At 41.6% G+C, this 22,787-nt stretch overlaps 1 protein-coding gene across 1 annotated transcript in view; it reads right to left on the bottom strand.

Annotated features, from left to right (window-relative positions):
- Positions 1-22,509, bottom strand: part of MAOA (monoamine oxidase A) — a 73,493-nt gene extending 50,984 nt beyond the window's left edge. The window contains exons 1-2 of the mRNA XM_068533409.1: positions 21,585-22,509; positions 4,221-4,315 (exon numbers count right to left, since the gene is read on the bottom strand). Of these exons, the coding sequence (XP_068389510.1) occupies positions 4,221-4,315; positions 21,585-22,473 (984 nt within the window). The 5' untranslated portion in view covers positions 22,474-22,509. The remainder of the gene's footprint in view (positions 1-4,220; positions 4,316-21,584) is intronic.
- Positions 22,510-22,787: the final 278 nt, after the last annotated feature.

Genomic DNA, 22,787 nt, shown 5'->3' with positions numbered 1-22,787 from the left:
GGGAGTTGCCATCCTCCTTTATGGGGAAGGCTGCTGGAATAGTGTTCTTTTTTTTTTTTAAATCAGTTTATTGGTTTTGTTTGTTTCTTTTTTTAAATATAAATTTATTTATTTATTTGTTTGTTTAGTTTTGGCTGTGTTGGGTCTTCGTTGCTGCACGCGGGCTTTCTCTAGTTGTGGAGAGCGGGGGCTACTCTTCGTTGTGGTGCGCAGGCTTCTCATTGCGGTGGCTTCTCTTGTTGCAGAACACGGGCTCTAGGCACGCAGGCCCAGTAGTTGTGGCTCGCAAGCTCTAGAGCGCAGGCTCAGTAGTTGTGGCACACAGGCATAGTTGCTCTGCGCGGCATGTGGGATCTTCCCGGGCCAGGGCTCGAACCCATGTTCCCTACATTGGCAGGCAGATTCTTAACCACTGCGCCACCAGGGAAGCCCCTGTTTCTTTTGTTTTATTTTGCTATTGAGTTGTATGAGTTCCTTATAATTTGTTATTAACCCCTTATCAGATAGATGGTTTCCAAATATTATCTACCATACTGGTTGGCTGCCTTTCATTTTGTTCATGGTTTCTTGTGCTGGGGATAAGCTTTTAATTTTTATTTTATTTATTTATTTATTTATTTATTTAGGCCATGCCACACGACATGAGGGATCTTAGTTCCCCGACCAGGGATCGAACCCGTGCCCCCTGCAGTGGAAGTGCAGAGTCTTAACCACTGGACCACCAGGGAAGTCCCTAGAATAGTGTTCTTGATGAAGAAGAAAAGAAATTCAGTTTGGATGTGTGAAGTCTCAGATGTCTGTTCAACATCCAGGAGATCTTCAAACTTCCAACTTCAGGGCAGCACAGTATATTTTATTCAGCATTTTATTTTAAGAGGGAGAGTCAATCAGGCTTCCACTCTGCCATGATACCAGAAGTGATGTGTTCCTTTGACTTCTTTCATCTGTCCCTCATATAATCCTAACTTTCCCTTTTACTAACTATTGGTGTGGTGCTCCAAACCTTCTCTAGCCTCCAACATCCTTTTCAAGACAGGAAGCACAAAACTGAAGTCAGTATTCCAATAAAATTTAACAAAGACAGTAATAGAATTCTTGGGAGTTTCCAGAAAAGATGTCTTTAGAACACAGACACTATTTAAAGTAAATAATCCTAAGTGAAGTAGTAAAAAGCGTGAGGCATTTTACAGAATGCTTCTTTACAAAGTCGAAACATTTGAAAGGAGGTGCCCCAGACTCAGCATGAAGATACTGGAACTGTAATACCATATTCTGCTATGTTGCCCCTCAGACTTTAGGATCTTGCGTTTGATCTCATTATTCAGCCTTTGAAGAGGCCACAAACACGCAACTATATTAGGAAACAAATACACCAACCCTGTGGTAGCCCTGCAGGCATTTCAACTTAATTAATTTGGTCCTGAAGAATTATGGGGGAATCACACTAGGAAAAATTGGGAAGTTCTGAACAAATAGAAGATCTATCTGAACAGTTGCCAGGTGACAATATCAAATTTGACATTTCGATATTTAAAGATCCAGAGTAATTTTTATGGCATCTCCTCCCCAAATCCTAATTGATTATGCTAGTAGAAGCAACTGTAACAATATTAAATTCAGTTTCTGATTAAATACCATTTCTGTCCCTGCTTTGTAAAGCACCCCCCCCCCGCTTTTTCCCTTCTATTTATTTGAAATCTTATAGATGTCAAGTCCTACTTTCTAAGCATTTCAGAGTTCCTCTCTCACATACCTAAAGGGAATTTTAATATGATGCCTAATACGCAATAGTTCCTGTATGGTTCTGACATATATAAATGATGTAGCATGAAAAAGCAGCCTGGGACAATAGCATAGATGGGGATAAGCATGTTGGAATTCTCATTCCCCTTGTACAAAGAGACTTGTTCTTAACTGAAAAATCCGCAACACGACAGATGCTCCTATTTAATAACCAAAAGGTTTTAGAGATAAGAAAAGTAGGGCAAAGGGACAACTTAATACCTATCTCCAACATAAAGGAATGTTTTTCAGAAAATGACAGGAGAATCATATCTAACAAGCTGGTACAGGCAGAATATGCAATCTTTCTTTTGCACTACAACGCATTGCCTTCCATTAGAACTTGAAGTTGGGGGGAGCTTCAAGTACATTTAGATTATATCTCACTGCCCAGATGAGAAAAGTGACATGTAAAGTGCTAAGAGTACTTACCCAAGGTATGACAGCGTGTCGGGCCAGTACAGGGGCCAGAATCCCAGTCTCCTCACTCCCAGACCAATAGCCTCCCAGAGGACTACATCTGAGGAGGTACTCAAATTCTCCAAATGCAATTAATCTGGATTCACATTAATTTAAAGCAAGCGAGCATCCACCAAAGAGCAGCACTTCTGTAGCATCCCCTACGGATCTTATCAAAATGCAGAGTCAGATCCAGCAGGTCTGGGGCAGGGCCTGAGATTCTGCATTTCTATCAAGTTCCAGGGTGATTCCGAGGCTGCTGGCCCACAGGTTACTTTGAGTAGCAAGGCTGTAGGGTACTCTTAGAGCTGAGTAAGGTAAAAATAGGCTTATGATACATCCCTGTACATCTAAAAAGGCAGAAAGTGAATGACAGAAGGGGAGCTTGGCTTGGTGTGACTGAAACGGCTGGTACAATATCCTAGTTCAGATGTTGGTTGGCTATTTCACATCCATTTATATTCCCCCTTTCCCATGCCTGCTTCTATTATGCAGCCTGGAAATGTTAAAGACTTGCTTTCCCAGGCTCCCTAGCAGCTCAGGGTAGCTGTGTGTCCCAAACCTAGCCAATGAAACTAAAGCAAATGTCTGCTGGGGTCTTCTGGTAAAAGAAAGGCTTTGTTGCAGATAAGACTGGGGCCGCCTCTTCACGCTCTTTCCTGCCTTGAATGAGGACTTGATGCTGACAGATGCTGCAGCCATCTGGTTACCATTAGGCAATAAGCCAACAGGAAAAGAATGGCTGAGACGAAAGACAGAAAGAGCCTAAAGATTCGATGACAAAGCTGAACCCCTGCACCAGCCTGGACTACCTACCACCAGACTTCTTCTTATGTAAAATAACTGAATGTTTGTATTGCTTAACCCATTGTTATTATCACTGCATAAGCCATTCTGTTATAAATCTGACACGTCTTCTAATTAGATAGATGCTTCCTCTCCTTCCAGTCACTTCAACAGTCAGGTTTTGTCCTTACTGCCAATCCCCAGCCTTTAACGCTCTGTTTCTGTGCTCTGCAAGGGGCTCATTAGTGACCTTCTAAATGCCAAACACAAGGGCCCCTACTCAGCCTTCATCCTGTGTCAAATGCCCCTGGCATCTGATTCCATTTATCATCCCTTCTCTTTCCTCTGCTGATTTTCATGGCACTGTCCTAATCTGGTCTTCCTCCCCAGCCTCCACTGCTTCTCTCTGGCTCCTCTGCCTCTGCACTCCCTTTAAATCTGCATGTTCCCCAAACTTCCATCTTTGTCCGTATTTCCTTTCTACCTTACATCCTTCCCTGTGTACTTTCATCAGTTCCAGATTTCAACATCCTGCAACCATTTCTTCAAATAGTCGTAAACACCAGTTAGCATGCATTTGTCCAAAATGGTGATGTAAGCCCAAGTATAAAAAGGCAATGATGTAGCAAGAACTGGGCTTCCTTCTCATGTCTAGCTGACCCCACCAGAGCAGCACACCTCTTAGGGAACAAGGACTAAGGAAAAAGCTACACAGAAATATGCTACATTTGCCTCTGCTTGCTGTGGTCACACTTCTTTTAAGTTGTGTATTCTTGGATAAATAAATAAGGAACCTATACTGTGTGTGTACGTCTCTGTGTGTGTGTGTGTGTGTGTGTGTGTGTGTGTGGTGAATGTACAGTCACTTCAAGTCCAGCCAAACCGTAACCTCACCTGAGACGCTATTTACTCTATTTAGGTCTCTAGTATGGAAATGATGACGCTGTATTGAAGTTATTTGTTCACGTTTGTTTTCTTCACTAGAATGTAAGCTACTGAAGGTCAGAAGCTGTCACTCTTTGGTGGGTGCTTGTTGAAAAGAACAGATACTTATTTAATGCAGTAGTTTAGGGTTATGGAGGACCAACGGCTTAACTGCAGAAACTCTTGAGATTTCCTCCAGCTCTGTGACTTCCAGTGACCCCATCTCTAGTTTGTGTGAGATTTTATATGTAAGTATTAAAATCATTTACCCTCACTGTGTATGTTCTTCCTCCAACTCTGTCCCGGGCTTCTAAAACCAAAACATTAACTTCATGTTCTGCTAAGAGTTTGGCGGCAGATAATCCTAAAAGGAAAAAAAGGAAAACAAAGTCAAGGAACATATTAACACCTACATGTGAAACATTCAACATTTAAACAGGTCTACATATAATATAAATGCAGGTATCAGACACAATTCATTGACTGTGCTATCTAATAAATTCTGAGCACATTGTGATGAACTGAGCCACCAATTTTATAATCTAGCATATATTACATTATCTATCATAAGTTAATTTTATTATCTATCATAAGGTTGGTTGAAAAAATGTAATAATTTAAAAAATATATTTTGGGGGTTTTGGTGATAATCATATGTAAGGGAATTTGTTGAACCCCTAAATCAACCCTTATCACACCACTCTTCTAGAAATCCTGATTGTATAAACAGAAGTATGTTTTCCTGGAAATTCCCCCTGGCTTACACCAGCCCCCAGTATCTCTGTGCTTTTCTCAATTTAAAACCCCCTTATAATGACCTCCTATCATTTATACCTGGATTACATGCTTGCTAGATCATGTTTTCCCCACTAGATTAAAAGTTACCAAAGGCAGGAACCATGTTTCATACTTTATTTATTGGCTCAAAGCTGAGTACAGGCTTTCACTCATAAACAAAAACCTTCATAAAAGATAGACTTTTAAACCCAGTATAGTAAGGGAATCCCCTGGCAGTCCAGTGGTTAGGACTTGGTTCTTTCACTGCCGTGGCCCTGGTTCAATCCCTGGTCAGGGAACTAAGATCCCGCAAGCCACACGGTACAGCCCAAAAAAAAGCAAAAAACAAACAAAAAAAAGTATAGCAATACCAGAAAAGTAGAGGAAAATGTTGTGGATTAACATTATATCAAGGGTGCATGCTATCAACATGACTTATCACTGATGTTAATCTTGCTCACCTGGCTGAGGTAATGTTGGCCAGGTTTCTCCACTGTAAATTTATTCTTTGTTTCCCCTTCCATGCTATATTCTTTGGAAGTAAGTCTATGTACGCCTGCACTTAAGAAGTAGGGAGGTATGTCCTACCTCCTTGAGGGTGGAGTATTGACATAAATGATTTGAAATTCACCTGCACAGGAGATTTGCCTCTTCTCTCCCATTTATTTATTTACTTAACCACTGACTTATATCCCTATGGAGTCATACATAGTTGTTTTATACTTTGGGTTATAGTTCAATACTATGTTATTTATTTTGTTGCTCAAATTGTTTCAGCTTTGGTCACTGGGAGGCTCTTGTGTCCCTTTGACGTGCCTTCATCATTTTGTGTGTATGCGTGTGTTTGAGCACTTCCTTACTTTCTGGCATTAAGAGATGTTCCAGGCTCATCTTGTCTTTCTCTGCCCAGCCCTACAATCAGCTATTTCTTCAGTGAGCCTTGGTTCCTTTTATTGGAGAACAGTATTAGAAATCAAGATCTGGGCTCTAGGTGTGCCCATCACTGCTGGGCTATCATTGCTTCTGGGACTGCTCAGCTCACAGAGTAAGGAAATAAATGTCTGTATACACATTTTTAAATCTATCAATACATTTTTGCGCTTCAAATGCTTCAAATGCTTATACCTAGTTATCTTTATCCTCCTATTACAAAAAATACGAAGCAGACTACACAGATAAACATACTTCAAGGAGAAAAAAAAATGTTAGAATATTAGGGTGAAAGAGAAAGAAGAATGACACCAGGGATAAGATTAGTAAAGTGATACAAATGATACCTAAATATGTATACCAGTGGTTGAGGAGAGGAACTATTCTTAGTGATTTTAAAACTCAGTAACTTGACAGTTCTAATGGTATATATCCTAAAGACAAAAAAGAGCTGCAAACATTTTGTTCAGTAATCATTTTGTGGGTGCTAGGATTAGAACTATTATTTTGAGGCCATTATGTATGTAATGCGGAATAAAGCAAATGAGTAGTCAGGCTGCTGTCACTGAGATCCAGGGTTTTGGGCCTGGAGATCAGGAAATTTAGATGAAAGAACAATGAAATCAAGTGCAAATTTAGGGCAGGAAATGTACAAGATGGGTCTGGAACCTCAAGTCACCAGAAAGCAAGGAGGCTAACAGAGACCACGAGGAGTGTGACAAAAAGCCTCAGAAACCTACCTAGGTGAACTCCCACTGGCTAGAGATGGAACAATTTGAGTATCAAGTAAAAATAACAGGGGCTTCCCTGGTGGCACAGTGGTTAAGAATCCGCCTACCAATGCAGGGGACTCGGGTTTGAGCCCTGGTCCGGGAAGATCCCACATGCCGCGCTAAGCAACTAAGCCTGTGTGCCACAACTCCTGAGCCTGCACTCTAGAGCCCACGAGCCACAACTACTGAGCCCGCGTGCCACAGCTACTGAAGCCCGTGTGCCTAGAGTCCGTGCTCCGCAGCAAGAGAAGCCACCGCAATGAGAATCCCGTGCACCACAACAAAGAGTAGCCCCCACTGGCTGCAACTAGAGAAAGCCCGCGCGCAGCAAGGAAGACCAAACGCAGCCAAAAATAAATAAATAAATAAATAAAAAATAACAAAGGCAATGGCTTAAATCCACTCATAATAATACTAAACAAACAAACAAAACCTCTCATTGGTCACCTTTGGAGAATGCTAAGGAACCAACTTATCATTAAAAAAACAAAAAAGAATTTGGCATTCATCCTACCCTCCTTATTTGCACCAAACCTCGAAGCAACCAAATAGCTAACAAAGGGAGGTTTCGCTGTATAAAAGTATGCTAGCTAATAAGTGAAGACAGGAATAATTAGAACATCAGCATTTTGCAACCCCTAATGAATTAATAGATCTGGTGCAATGATTGTCAACAGCTGCTAACATGACAAAAAAAAAAAAAAAAAGAGAGATAACCAGATGTTACCTGCCTCTTAATGGAAGCACATACCACCATGTATGAAGTAGTTAGAAAGAAGGAAGGAAGGAAGGAAGGGAGGGAGGGTGGGGAGAAAGGGAAGGAGCAAACAAACTAAATTCTAATGTGATCCAGCCTCTAGATCTGATACTTAGGGGCCAGAAAAACATGTTAAATAATACCACTGGGACGCAATCAACAAAATCTAGATTATAGGAAATTATACAGGAGTACCCTGGGTTTTTCTGTTTGTTTGTTTTTTTAAAACAACTTGCCTCCTCCTGCTCTCTCTCTCCTTTATCCTTCACCAGCTTTTCCTACAATAAACCTCTTACATGGCTAGTTATGTCTTGATGTCTGCTCTCAGAGGAGCCAGACTGACAACAGTATTTTGTTCATACACAGAATGGTATGAAATATACATAGCCAGACTCAAGGATGAGTTTGGGTCTGTAAGATCTAAAATGCAGGGAGGCTAAACCATAATATCCAGCACTGCTGTCTGCTAATGTTTGTATGCATTTTTGACTCCTTCAAGTACAGTGTACCCTTACATTGCTGACATCCACCCAAGATTTAGGTGTGCAACGAATGTTTGGAATCTGCTTACAAAGAAAGGCATCCCGTGACACTTTAAATAAATGCAAACTAATGTCTGCAAACCTTGGTGCAATGTGTTTTCTGGGACACAGCCAAAGGTTTATTCTGCTGACCATGATAAAAAAAAAGGATGAAGGCGTGATGAAAAACATGTTTATGCATAAATCTTTGTTGTTATGTCTGACTATTTCTGTAGGATTAAGTCTTAGAACGGAGATTACTAGGTCAAAAGATATGAATAATTGTTAGGCTCAAAGCACCCCTCTATATATAAAAGCAGAGAAACTCAAGATGCAAAAAGTTGAATTTCTTCCCAGTTCCCCTTAGTCAATCTAACCATAAACCAGTTAGGTAGATAAAAACACCCTTGGGTTTGCTAGAATTACTCGAGTAGCTCCTCTTCTAAAGAGAAGCAGAGGTGGCTCTGAATTCCAGCAGCAGTGGGACCTGCAGCTGTCCAGCCCCCGGAGGCAGCCTGGCAGTTGGTTTAGCACTTTACATCCTACAGATCAATTTCAGGTGCCTTTCCTGTTGCCTCTCACAACCATTCTTCAGAATAGATTTCATTACCCCATATTCCAGATAAGGATACCAAGTGCCTGATACGCCCACAACAAAGTCTCCTGAAAAGTGAAAATTTTTACTTCTTACACCCTCACTTATTAAGGCTGCAGCCTTAATAAAATTGAATATAATGTGTAATTCTAAACAACTTTGGTGAGTGGGGTTCAGTGCCAATAGTAAATCAACACTACTCCAGAGGCTAAAGGAGGGGAGGGAAGCAGGGCTAGCTGAGCCAGGACAAATGAGCACACTGGTGACAAAGGTCATTTCGCACTTTGGCATTTAAGGATGTAAACAAAATTAAAAAGGTGGATGGAACTAGAGTCTGTCATACTGAGTGAAGTAAGTCAGAAAGAGAAAAACAAATACTGTATGCTAACACATATATATGGAATCTAAAAAAAAAAAAAAAAGGTTCTGAAGAACCTAGGGGCAGGACAGGAATAAAGACGCAGACGTAGAGAATGGACTTGAGGACATGGGGAGGGGGAAGGGTAAGCTGTGACAAAGTGAGAGAGTGGCATGGATTTACATGTATTACCAAATGTAAAATAGATAGCTAGTGGGAAGCAGCCGCATAGCACAGGGAGATCAGCTCGGTGCTTTGTGACCACCTAGAGGGGTGGGATAGGGAGGGTGGGAGGGAGACGCAAGAGTGAGGGGATATGGGGATATATGTATATGTATAACTGATTCACTTTGTTATACAGCAGAAACTAACACACCATTGTAAAGCAATTATACTCCAATAAAGATGTTGAAAAAAAAATTCCCAAAATAACAAACAAACAAAAAAAGCTGGAAAAAAAATGGTTGTCTCTGCATTACAGGAAAATGATTGGCCCTATCTTGGCAAGGAAAGTTTAAGCTCTTAGTTTGAGAAATAAGGAACATGTTTAAAACATTTAAAAGGGATTCCAGAAAAATGGTTTCCAAAAGGTCTTGGAATTTGAAGGGGGAAGATTTAAGTCATTTAGAAAAATATTTTTTCTAAGATGCTGAATAAATTGGGGGGGGCTAATGTTTCAGTTTGCATGTTTATTGTGAAGAAGACTGATAAGGAACTTCCATGATAACTTAAAGCTAGAAAATACAGAATATGGAAATACAATCAAGATGCCATTAGAAAAAGTTATTTTTGAATAATAACTAATAACTAATTTTGAATAAATAACTCAGTAAGTCATAAATAAAGCACAGGCAAACACTTGCAGTCCAGAAAGGCTTTTTCTAATATATCGACTGTGGCTGTCTGTTGATTCGAAAGGAAAAAAAAAAACTAAGATAATGTCTGCTTACATCTTGAAGCAGGCATCTTGAATTATATTCCTCAATTCTTTTTTGTTATTATTCTGTGTATCACTATGCATTCTACCCTCCCCTCACTACAAAATTCAGTAATCACTTATAGAAAAAAAATCGTATGTCAACTCCACAGATTAGTTTAAGGGCTTTTGACATAAATTTCAAAATAAATAAATAAAAGCCTGTCTTTTTTTTTTTTTTTTTGGTAAATGGGATAAAATTGTTAGAAAAGAAAAGGTTTTTAAGTCTGAAGGTAAGTCACCAAATACAATGTAGCTACTAAAAAACAGATTTTATAATCAAATATTTTTTTACTTTCAAATCAAATATTTGTTATGAAAAGAGAAAATCTCATATTAAACCTATTTCATCTTGTTCCAAAGAAATATAGATTAGCCAAAGCTGAGAACATTGTGCATTATAGCTCTTCCTGTCATTCATTTTCTATCATTTAATGGCCACATAGAATCTAGGACAATAGATGAAGCCTGCTTCCCACCCACCTCTCTTGGCACCCCTCCCCACCTCCAAGACAGGGAAAGGGTTTAGCACAGGGGCACGCTGGTAAGTGGTTAACAACCATCCCTGGCCTCAGGGGATCGAGCGGACTCCTGATTTGCAGCATTTGGCTGATTCAAAATCACCAGTGTGATTACTACCAATGTGATATCATTGACCGCGAAACTGGGAAGAGAAGTGTTCAGTCAGGATCAGTCCTTTCATGACAGTAGAAGCTGGCTCCAACACACACTGTCAGACCTATAGACTCCTGGCCTCAGGTCAGAGAGGGGAAGGGTAAACAAGTCTGGGAGAGAGTCTATTAGATCGGCAAGTGTATGAGATTCATTGGTGTCCTAGACTCTCAAGTGTCCTAGTGTCTAGCCTGTGAATCTCCCATGGGTGTGTTTGAAGGAAGAGGTCTAAGTGGGCACTGGCAAAATATCCCTGCACCTGCACCAAGAGCTCTTCCTCTCCCAAATCATGGCAAACTGAGCCCATTAGGAGGAAAAGAGCCCCGAACTCCCAAATGTCCTGTGGTTTTCTGTGACAGTAGAGAGCCTGGAGAAGCTAAATGCACAGAGTTTGTTAAAGCCCTATTATGTATATAAGGATCTGATCACTTTCAAAATGCAATAACCTGAAAAAGGGAAAATAGCAGATTATGGCACAAGGGAAACTTTAATCACTTTGCAATTAAGTATTTTAAATAGGGATGATGAGTTTAAAACAATATGGGCTTCCCTGGTGGCGCAGTGGTTAAGAATCCGCCTGCCAGTGCAGGGGACACGGGTTCAAGCCCTGGTCCGGGAAGATCCCACATGCTGCGGAGCCACTAATCCCGTGCGCCACAACTACTGAGCCTGCACTCGAGATCCTGCGAGCCACAACTACTGAAGCCCGCGCCTAGAGCCTGTGCTCTGCAACAAGAGAAGCCACCAGAATGAGAAGCCCGCGCACCGCAACAAAGAGTAGCCCCCACTCTCTGCAACTAGAGAAAGCCCACACCCAGCAACGAAGACCCAATGCAGCCAAAAATAAATAAATAAAATAAATAAATTTATTTAAAAAAAAACAACAATATAATTCCTCTTCTGGTTTCTCTCTCTTCAATCATTTGGGTTTTAGAGAAACCAACATAAAATAGGTTAATGGATTTATTAGAGAGGCTTAAAAAAAAAAAAACCAAGTCTGCTAAAAGCACACCTCATATGAGAGTTCAGGCAATTGTTAATCCTGGTTATTAGATCAGGAGAGCCTGGGTGAGATGATGTATCCAGCCAGCAGTGCTGTTGCCATGGCAACCTCAAACCAAGCTCCAGCTTCTTAAAGCCACTGCCCATGGAAACTGTGTTTCCACAGATTCTGCAGTGCTTCCAATGTCCTGAGATGGTTACAACCCCACAGAAATGGGATAGGAAATGATTTAAGCCACACAGCACACCTGGAGAAGGAATTAATATCAGCAACGAAGGCTTTGACGAAATGGTGCTTTGCTTCCTGGGCTATAAATCTGTACCCCTGCCTTCTCTACCTCACCAAGGGCTCTTTCCTTTACCTTACTTCTTCAAGTACATTCACATTATGAAAAAAGAGAAATTTGTCCACTTGACTCGTGCTACCCTTTCCAGTTCAATTATTGATTTTCCTTCTACAACAAATGATTAGAACAAACCTTGAAATGTAGCATATTCCTCATGAAAAATGTCCAGTGACCCCACTTTCAATACAGACAAGTGATATAATCATCTGTCACAAGCTGCTGTATTTTTCTTCTTAGCACACATCACCACCTGGCACTCTATATACATCTGCTCCTTCCAACCACTGCAATCTTAGCCACTCTTGTCCAAACCATTGTGGCCTTTTGCCCTTGTCCAAGGCAACATGACCGCTTGCCCAGAGATCTGCCTCTTAACTAGTGTGTTATATGTGTTAGACACCTTTGCATCCTTAGAATAGAGCCTACCGTGCTGCAGGTGCTCACTCATTGCAATGAACAGAGGAACCACATACCAAGAAAAGAAAACCATGCTCACCTGGATGAGGGCAACGGGGAAGTTTCTAATGCTACTTAGATTATATTTATCTCAAGCAACTAAGAAAGACTGACAAGGACAGGGTGCCTGGTCATTTAAACCTTTATGCCCAAGTAAATTCGCAGATTCTTAATACTACTAGTACATTTTCTGGTCTTTGAACCAGTATTACGCTTTTTTAGCAAAAGAGAATGGAGAATATCAATGTGCACACAAACTTGTCCCCGATACATACATACATACAATACAGCCATTCTTATTATCTATCATCTATCTATCTACCTACCTATATCTATATCCATCTGTATTTTGTGCTTCCTTTCAGAGAAATAATTACCTGCTTTTGAAAATGCCAAATCTTCTGATCCCTTTGATAAGCTAAAAAGACAGAACTGTCTCAAATGATAAATAGATAAAAGCTAACAATTAACTTCAATTTGCCCTGAATTCAACAGACTCGTTGTCTAGACAGTCCTAATTTATTTGATTATTGTTCAGCATTCATCTTCACTTTAGATAAATGGATCTCACACAACTTAGGGAATGCAATTACTCCTTAATTCATTATTTGCCCCATTCTTTCACTGAAACTGAAAATACACCAAGGGCACGCCACACTGCTATCCTCAGGTGCTGCACACTAGGATGCACTGTGGTTAGGAAGCAATTTCCAAAATGTTTTATGGAATACTAGTCCTCAAGATGCTCTGGGGAAAAGTATCAATGTTCATGGAAGTTGGGACATATGCTGTTTCCCCTTCTGGGACGTTTATGGTGCACACTGGCATATTAAAGGCTCTGATAAGTCCTGCAGTGAAGAGATTCGTTTAACTTAGCATTTCTCCACCTTTTGCCTTAAAAAAAATTACATCTCAAGAAATACACTTTGGGAAAGCTTGTTTCAGCCCTTAAAATACTGTCAAATATTTACAGTAATAAACTCACCTGGGCAGGGTCCCAAGTGAACAATGCCTAGAGCACAAGCTAAGTGTTGAAGCAAAGCTTTAGTGTAGCTATGGCTTATGTTCTGCTGGCTCTCCTAGTTCTTCCTGTTTATTTCTTAAAGTGGTATTTTTCTTCAACTTTGACGTTCATCACCACCTATGAATGTGTATACTGTACATCACATATTAAATATTTTAAGTTAATTTTCTATTATTCAGTGAAGTGATCTCTGACCAACAGAATTCTTACATAACTGCACATTTGGACTATTGGACTGAATACTCCGAGGAAAATAAAAAGTACAGTCAAACAACGGTTCATACTGAAGTTTTAGAAGCAATGTTCCCAAAGAAGGGGAAAAGCAAAACCCATAAATTTTGCTCAAATCACATAATGAGTGCTCGATCAATATGTATTGAATGAATAAATAAATGAATGAATGAAGAATACATGCAGACATGCAAGAAAAAAGTCTTTCACTTAAGCCACAGCTCACAGCTAACTCATTTAATCTGAAAAAAGAAAAAAGTCACCTGAAAGGTCATCCTTGTTACATTTCAGAATTTATCCAAAATCCACAGCACTTCTGTGGAATCCACTTCTGTGGATTCAAGCATTATTTCCTCCATGAAACCCTTTCCTGTCTGTCATTTCCTTCTCCCTTTTTGTGCCACCACTGAAGCCCTGAACCAACCTCAAACACCAAGGGCACTTCAGGTTCATGGTTGTAACCCCTGCTACATAGAGGGGTCCTATGCCTCACACGGTCACTGGAGAGACAAATGGACTAACATAAATTAAGAGAACTTAACTCCTCCATTTGGGTCTGAATTTTGTCAGATGCCTTCAATGACCAATGACCTTTATAAAGTAATTACAAATGCATATTAAATTGAAATGTGTATTTAATATCGATGGCTTCAATTCAATACGTAAAATCTGTAAACACCAATCTTAGAAAACTATTTAAAACTCACATCGACCACCACAGCCTTCCGTTTTCTTCACCAATATTGTCTCCCCAAATTCTTTCTTTTCAAAACATGGCAGGTTCACTGTTATATTTATCATGGTCTTAAGGTAGGAAATGCAGGTGCCTTATTTTTCAGCCTAGATGTCTTGACTGTTTTTATTATTGTCTATTTACATATTCATTACTGGTAACTGTCTAATGACCTAATAAATCCTTTGAATTCTTATTTTTCACCACTTCTGTGAGTCTCAGTATCAGCCCTAAATCTTTATATCATAGGAACAGTGACAATTAAGAGATTTCCATAATATCAGATGTTGGCCTGGTGCAGGGAAAAAAAAGTCTATGCATAAAAATATGCTTTGATTTTTGGTGAAAAGGTCCAATAGCTTTCATCAGATATTCAAAGGGACATTTGCTCCAAAAGGTTAAGAACCACTGATCTAAACTATTCAAATAATTGCTATACATTGTCCTAAAAACACCAGGAATGGACTTTTCAAAAAGGAAATAAATCCTTCATATAAAAGTCATCCATCCTAATAGGGTGCCTAATATTTTTAAATTTAAATGTTCATGAAGCAGGGGAATTTCCTGGTGGTCCAGTGGTTAGGACTCTGTGCTTCCACTGCAGGGTCACAGGTTCTATCCCTGGTCGGGGAACTAAGGTTCTGCAAGCCGGGCGGCCAAAAAAAAAAAAAAAAATGTTCATGAAGCAGTAACATGCGATGTAATATAGTCTAAAATATGAATTACTGTGAAACAACAGCCACTAGTTTTTAGAGCATCAAGCCTCAAAGTAAAACAATAATAAAAGTTTACTGCAGTTCTATGAATGAGCCTATAAAGCAAGCCTAAGTGAGGCGGGGTATATTCCAAGGTCAAGTTCTGCCACTAAGAATTTTGTGGCATTTGCATTTGACCCTCCTGAGCCTCCGTTTTGGTTCCTTTGAGCTATTATAAGCTGCAATTCTGTGACCCTTGAACATGGTGAATATGTAATTAACTCAACTCTCAAAGCTTATCACCTGGTTTTTATGTTCTTATTGACAGTCTTACCTAATAAATCAACTGAATATTGCTGTAAAGTGGGATTTCTTTCCTTTGGCCTGGCAACAACTAGAAAAGGGCTTTTAAACTAAGGCTCAGAGGAGCCATGGAAAAGGTGTGAATGAGCACCTGTAAGGCAGACCCAGATTCTGATTTAAGTTAGTGTAGGATGTCAGTATGATGGATGACGAAAACCATTTCCAGAATACAACATGGAAGGAAAAAGTGTTGGGGAGAGGGTCCAAAAGAGAAAGCTGAAGAGATAGACCTTTAGGAAGCCAACTATACTGAAAAAGATACTGGACGATATATCATACATAACTTAATCCAACCTCTAGTTTTACAGATGACAGAACTGTGGTCCAAAGATTTGAAGCTGCCTTAATTCATAAGACTAGATGACAACATAATAAAGAACAGATTATCCAAAGGAAAACACAAATTGCTGGTAAACTGTAAAACATTTTTCAAATAAAAGGAGAAAGCAGTCCTAACAATCAACTTGTCTCAAACACTTACAACATTTAAAAATATAACTGACTTCTTTTGATTTATTTTGTGCAGTTCTAATCACTCAAATTTAAGATGAAAAGTAACTGTCATTATGAAATCTATCTCATACATGCAAATGTAGTCTTCAAACCAGTGCTCATTGGATGTCTACACTCTTGCAAACCCCTGTATGTGACATGAAACTACAATATCACCTCAGTCTTTTTGGGTATACCTGCATCCAAATACTGGCAAGATTTATCATATGTAAAATATGTGTATGCCACACATGTACAAAGATCGTATGGCCCAATATTTGCCAATAACAGACTTCCACATTTCCTTTTCTTAATTATTGGTCTCTATGATCCAATTATACTATAGTTATACTATACTTACATAATTATACTATACTTAGATCTATTGGGTTTTGTTTTTTTTCCTTTTTTGGCTGCACCACGTGGCCTGCGGGATCTTAGTTCCCTGACCAGGGATAGAACCCATGCCCCCTGCAGTGGAAGCACGGAGTCTTAACCACTGGACTGCCAGAGAAGTCCCTAGATCTATTGTTAAATATATTTTTCACATTAGCTGAGTATTATGTATAGACAGATTCATATCAATTAGCATTGGCCAAATGTTAAAACTGCCCATTAAATGTCAGATAAACCCCAAAGCTCATTCAACTATGAAGACATCAAAGAATCAGAACCCAAATAAATGTAATTCTTGTATTCTTTCTTCAACATTAAAAGTTAATAAAGTACAAGAATCCTCGCTTATTTTTGAGAAAACAAAATTAGGGCCAAGAAGTGTTCTGAAAGACAGAAAATTCATGCTTAGCTGGCAGTGAGCCTCAGAGTACCTAAATAACCAAGGCACTGAAACTAGGTGGCATATTTTTTAATGTAAGCTTTCCTTAATCACTACAAAACTGTACAGTATGTGTTGCCAAGTTCTGAGTTAAAATGCCTAAAACACTCCTAGCAGAAATGATTCTTCGGGGTGATGTATTTCAGCAAAAAGGGAAACTGTGGTATGTTGTGGACTCGCTGGCAGGATTCAGAACATTAGTCAATCTTCTTGCGAAATGGCTTTTCTGTCTCCGATGATGAGAAAGATTCCATCCCAGCTGCTCTTACACAGCACAGTGTTCTGGGCGGCTATGCTCTCAGTTCTTTTAGTGGAGCTCAGCTCGTGGATACAAACATAGGGAGGTTCTATTGCTTAGTCACTATTTGGAAAAAGCTCTCTCTCCAAGACACTTGGAATTTAATTTCAAAAAAACGTGGAAAAATTCTAATCACCCAGGACTATCCAGTGTTATGATGAAAGTGTTTTCACTGTGCCCTGGCTAACTGTGGGGCAGATGTGGCACACTGGGGTCATCTCAGTTAACTACCAGGATCACATCGCTAGAGGCACAGTAGGCAACTGTTTTCCTCCAGTAGAACTCTTGTCATGGGTTTAAATTAAACACTACTCATGCATGGCTTAGGGCCTCCTGACTCCGTATCTGTGCTCCTCCATACTCTCTTGTTCGGTGTGTCTTTTTTCCACTCTCTTATCTCTACCTGTTAAAATCATACTTATCTCTCAAGGTCCTGGCATTTTCTTCAGATTCATAATATTAATATTTCTCTCATTCTATGCATGTCAATTATTTTCTCACTTGATTACTTCTTGCAAGAGGATGGGGCACCTTGTGGGCAAGGACACTTCTTACTCCTCATTATATACCTCTTGCCCCGTGATCTAGCTACTGCCTGGCATACGGTAGAGGCTCCCAAAATGCTTGAACGAGTCCAGGCCCCAGGGCCACCCCTACCCATAATGAGCTGCTTTGAGGGGTACAGAATTCCCTTTCCCTAGATGTGTTCAAAGCTACAGCCAGATAATTACTAAGGAGATGCCGTCGAGAGGATTAAAATCTCACGTGATTGGACTAGACTGTCTTTTAAAAACTCCTTTGGCCCAAAGACTCTGAAGTATGCACTGTCCCCCGGAGGTGGGCGTTTTCCCCCCCTCTTTTCCTTTTATCCTCTCTCCCTAAAGAGAGCTAATTCAGAAATTCTCAGTTAGGAGCAGATTTTAAAATCTTATACCACTGGGTTTCTGTCACTTGTTGTATCTGTATCAGCTTATGAGTAAGAAGTAGCATGTAAAGTCAGTGACTCAACTGCTATATTTAAAACAACATCAAGAAACAGGACATAAAATAAGTTCAAATGGTCAGATATAGATTACAAGCTCCACAAGAGGAGAGAAAAATCAAGAGAACCAGAACGATCAAGGAAAAGAGAGTTAACTGGGTATTGAAGAATGGATAGGATGTAAATGTTCAGAGAGAAGCACTTCCGTGTTAGGAAAAAAACAAAAACAGGGAAGGAATGGAGGGACAAAATAAACATGGTGTAGCACTGAAGACAAGAGAGCAGTGTGACTAAAGCTATGTTAGGGATGGTGGGAAATGCTACTGGTCCAACAAGGTGGGACTAGATATGTGGAGGGGTGGGTGGAGCTTGAGAGGCTGGCAATAGACTATTGAACATCCTGAGCAGAACAAGGTGATGAAAGAAGTGTTTAAAAAAAATCAAGTCTGGGATGGACATGAAGGGAGAGCCCAAAGTGTGGCCACTGGGAAGATGGTCATAACCTGGTGAGTTGAAGGGGTTAAGGGTCTGTCCGGGGGATGGGGGAGACACAAGAGAGGAAACAGCCCAAAGGAGGAGTTAGAAGGATCTGTTGACTGGATGTAGAAGATAAAACAGAAGGATGTGTCAAAAATGATGGAAAGGATGGTGGTACTAAGAACAGAGTCAAGGAAGTGAGGAAGAGAAGCTAGGTTGGAGGGCAAGGAGGCTTTTGAACATGTTGAATATGAAGTAAGAATAAGACAGTCAAGTGTGAAATACCCAAGAGCAGATAAGCTATGGGACAGGAGTTGGGAGAAAGTAAAGGATTCAAACTAGAGATTTAAGAGCTTCCTATAGATAAAGGGCAAGGTGAGGCCCTAGAACGAAAAAGAGAGGGAGAGAGTGCATAAGAGCCCCAAAGTGATGAATAGCTGAACCTCGAGGCCGTTTCAAAAGTAGAAGGTCGCAAGAATATGGGCGCAATGAAAGGAACAGAAAAGGAGCAATCAGTGTGGGATAAAAATTCAGGATCCAATAGTGTCACAGAAGGCATGAAAGAAGTTCCAAAAAGAACTTGGTGATAGATGATGGATGATGGATAAGGGCCAGAGCATGTTGAAGACACCATTATACTACTTACAAATGAATGCGGGGTGGGGGCTTCCCTGCTCAATTACTAATAGAGTACCTAAAATTACTTAATTGGTGAGTGGGAGGGAAAAGGGATTTCGTGGCTGTAAGACATGCTGTTCCATGATTTTTAATGACAAAAGGGAGATACATTAAGATGCTGCTATTCTTTGTGCAGAGATAGTTATAAAAAAATGAAAGATAATTCTGTTCGTATGGACGGCTTTTGAGGAATTGAGGATTTGTACGCTTCTGGGAACTCTTTTGTTATATAATAGGAATAACACTGCAGATGCAAAGTATTGGCCATATATTATAAGCATGTGGGTAACATATTAAAATATGCCAGTTCTGACAGAAGAAATATCCAAAAGCATTTAAAACTGGTATGGGGACTATTAAGTAATTCATGGGATACCGCTAAGCACACACAAACATGAGGTGTTTCTGAGCTCGAGAACCCTTCGGAAGTAATGCCTCTCACCTGCTCGTGAAACACCCAGTCTGTGTGCAGGGTTTATCCTAAGCCAGACTTGCATCTACTTTCATTTTAGTTGTGAACCATCTGGCAAGACACCACAGCCAGGGAGCAACGTTTCTGGTCAGTTTGGGTGTTAAAATCAAATCTGACTGATAAGAGATGATATTAAAGGAATCCCAGTGCCTTTTCCACTGTCACTGATGAAGTGGAAGTTGGGTTCTGGAATAGGAGTGTGAACTACCGTGCAAGAAATGCTCTCTTCTTCCCCCAAGGGGAAATGAACAAATTAATAATTAGTAGTGACCGTGGAAAGATCCAGGTTTTGAGGAGCCTGAAGCTTATATAATTTGGGTGCCCTCTTCAAGAAAAAAAAAAAAAAGAATGCAAAAAGACAAATACAAGATTCAGTATGAAACTGGTTATTTATTTAGAATGAGAACCAGAAGGGACCTGCAGTTGTAAGGCCATATAGCATAGGCATCATCAGCTACATGGTAAATCCAATTCTGCTCACGACCAACTACTTGGAGGAAAGTGTGGAAAGGGAGAAAGAGCCAGTCATCAGGCAGAGAAAAAGTAACAGACAAAATGCTCCTTAAGGAATACTGGAACACAGAATAAGAAAAAGACAAGAATAAAGTCCCAGAAAGAACCTTGAATTGTGAAATATGAATGGTATAGAGATGGGAATAGAGACAGAACTCCTAATCAATTTACACAACACATTATCATCATGTTTATTTTCCAGTGATGAACAATCACATTGCTTCTAGGAGGTTCGCATACAAGAACTAGGCTTTTAGAAACACCAGTCCACTTCATTGCAGGCAGTCAACAAGTGTTTGTTGAATGAATAAATAAGCTAATAAATGAATGAAGGGAAACAAGAGAAATACTTCTTTTTCGTACTCTCCACCAGTATCTGCTTTCCTGATGCTCCCACATACATGCATGTTTTTGTTGGCACTGGCTGGAGTTGTCAAAGCAACAGCTCATGCCAATCTCTTCTCTGGTGATTAAGACCGTTATCCAAAACAGGCCAAGTCAAAAGCTATCTTCACCCAAAAGAGTCTCCTCAAAAGGATTATACATAAAAATGGCTACTTTGGGGCACTCTACTTATTCCCTCCCACCTTATTTTTCCCTCTTTCTAAATTAGATCCTGCAGGTATATTTCAGAAATGATTAACATTCTCCCAGGTTGTGGACAGACTAGTGTGGGGCTCTAGCTAGAGCTGAAACACAATTCCTGAATTTCAGACATTTTACCAATTATGACAACATAAGTGACAAATTTAATATATCAATCATGATGAGGTTTCCAGGAAGATCTGGGAAAGCCTTATGCATCACTCAGCTGGTCAGCTACAAACCCAAGCCAGGACCAGAGGAACCCAGGCTTGCCAGCTGGCTCATCACAGGGCAGGATTCAGACAGTGGGGAAAGACACAAACAGGACATTCCCTTATCTGCCCTCAGCCCCTGCTTCACAGAGAGATTCCCTTTGGATAATAAATGCCCTACACTTTCTGCAAGTTCTAAAAAAAAAAAAGGCTGGAGTAGGTTAAAACTAAGAGCCCACCCCTCTCCCCCCGCCCCCACGTTTGTTTTTTTTTTTAAAAAAACCTTTTCCTAAAAGATTCTTCCTCCTTCCTCTCCAGTTACCAAATTTTCTAAGGAAAAGCGCTTTGAGAAGAGCAGGACGGGAATAACACTCAATACTACCAAAATCTGTAGACTGATGTTCTGTTTAGGGCAAAGGGCGTGAAATCAGTAAGGCAAAGCAGCTACCTCAGGAATTAAGAGTGAGGGTCTTAAATGGGAGAAAATCATTGCCACTTCCCCGGTTAGGTGATTTGACATCTGCAGAGTTACCTCCGTTTCTAGGTTTTGTAAAATAGGGACGAATAAAGTACCCACCTTACAGGACAGCTGAGGATTGAGAAAATCCACGTCAACTGTTAAATATAACTGCACGGCAAGAGCTAATTAAACGTTAGTATTTCATAGTAGTAGTAAAATTATTGTGCCTGCCTCCCCCAGTTCACACCACCAGCAAACCCGGCTCAACCCCACCCCCTCCTCGCAGGATCCGGGGCCCGGCCACCGTTGCACTCTCGCATGCACAAGGGAGACCCCCACCAAACGCCACCTTGCGGCTGCAAGTCCCTCACCCCAGGCCGGCCAGGGTCCCTCAGGCTAGCGCTACGGTCCACACTGACCTGAGATGCCGCCTCCTATCACGACTACGTCGAACATGTGTCCCGCTCTATTCGCCTTCTCCTGACTCTCCATGCTCTGGTCGAGGCTCTCCCGGGTCGTGGGTAGAGGAGTGGGGCTGGCCAAGGGCGGAGCGGACTTTTCTACCGACTCTAGAGGGGAGCCCGAGGGCGGAGCCGATTCCTCCACCGATACCCGGGCGGAGCCGGGCGCTGAGGGCGGAGCGGACCCTGGTACTGGTACTCCCGGGGAACCCGGGGGCGGAGCCGATTTTTCCACCGATGTTCGGGGGTAACCTAGCTCTGAGAGCTGGGTGGACTCTTGTGTCGACACTCGGGAGGAGTCCGAAAGCGGGATAGATCCTCGTACCGACCTCTCGGGGTTGCTGAGAACCGAGGTCGGGGCAGACCCTTGTACCGATTCTCGGGAAGAGTCCAAGAGCGGGGCAGATCTTGGTGCAGATAGCCGCGGGGAGTCGGGCATGGAGACCTGGCTGGACTCTTGTACTGACAGCTGGGGGGAGCTACTGGGTGTAGGAGGTCCTTGTACCGAACCCCAGGGGAAGCCGGATACTGAGGGCGGGGTGAACCCAAGTAGTGACACTTGGGGAGTGTTACTGGGTTGTGGAGGTGCCCGTATTTTGAGGAAGCTGGGCATCGAGGGCGAGATGGATTCTTGTACCGACCCTCGGAGGGAGTTCTTGGTTGTAGAAGTTCCTGGTATTGATACCCGGGTGGAGTCGGGTACTGAGGGTGGGGCGGACTGACGTCGGGACAATCGGGGGGATACTGAGGGCGGGACAGATCCTTGTATAGATGCCCGGGGGTTGCTGGTGTCCGAGTTAGAGGCTGGGGCGGCTCCGTCCGAGGTGGTCGAGCGGGTTGCAGGCATAGGGATCCGGTCGGTCTGGAGGCGGGCGCCAAAGCCCCAGAGGCCAACCTTGGTGTCTGTGTCAGTTCTTAGGGCAGGAGCGTGGCTGAGTTGGGAGGGCGCGCTGTGTCTCCGGGAGCACCCCGCGTCCGCTGCGGACGCGTTCGACAGGGGGTTGGAAAACTGACGGGAGACGGTCTGCCACTCTGAATGGATGCTCCACGTGGGCGTAGAGGACGAGGCCACGCACAAGGCGGAGGCCGGGTTCGAGATCGGCGCAGCGGGGTCCTCGACTCTGGGAGCGCGCTGTGCCTCGCGCCCGCTCCCGCCCCCGC

This window comes from Eschrichtius robustus, chromosome X (assembly GCF_028021215.1).
Source record: "Eschrichtius robustus isolate mEscRob2 chromosome X, mEscRob2.pri, whole genome shotgun sequence".
Lineage (NCBI taxonomy): Eukaryota > Metazoa > Chordata > Mammalia > Artiodactyla > Eschrichtiidae > Eschrichtius > Eschrichtius robustus.
Note: the sequence above shows the minus strand (reverse complement) of the source record. Positions and strands in the feature narration are given on the sequence as shown.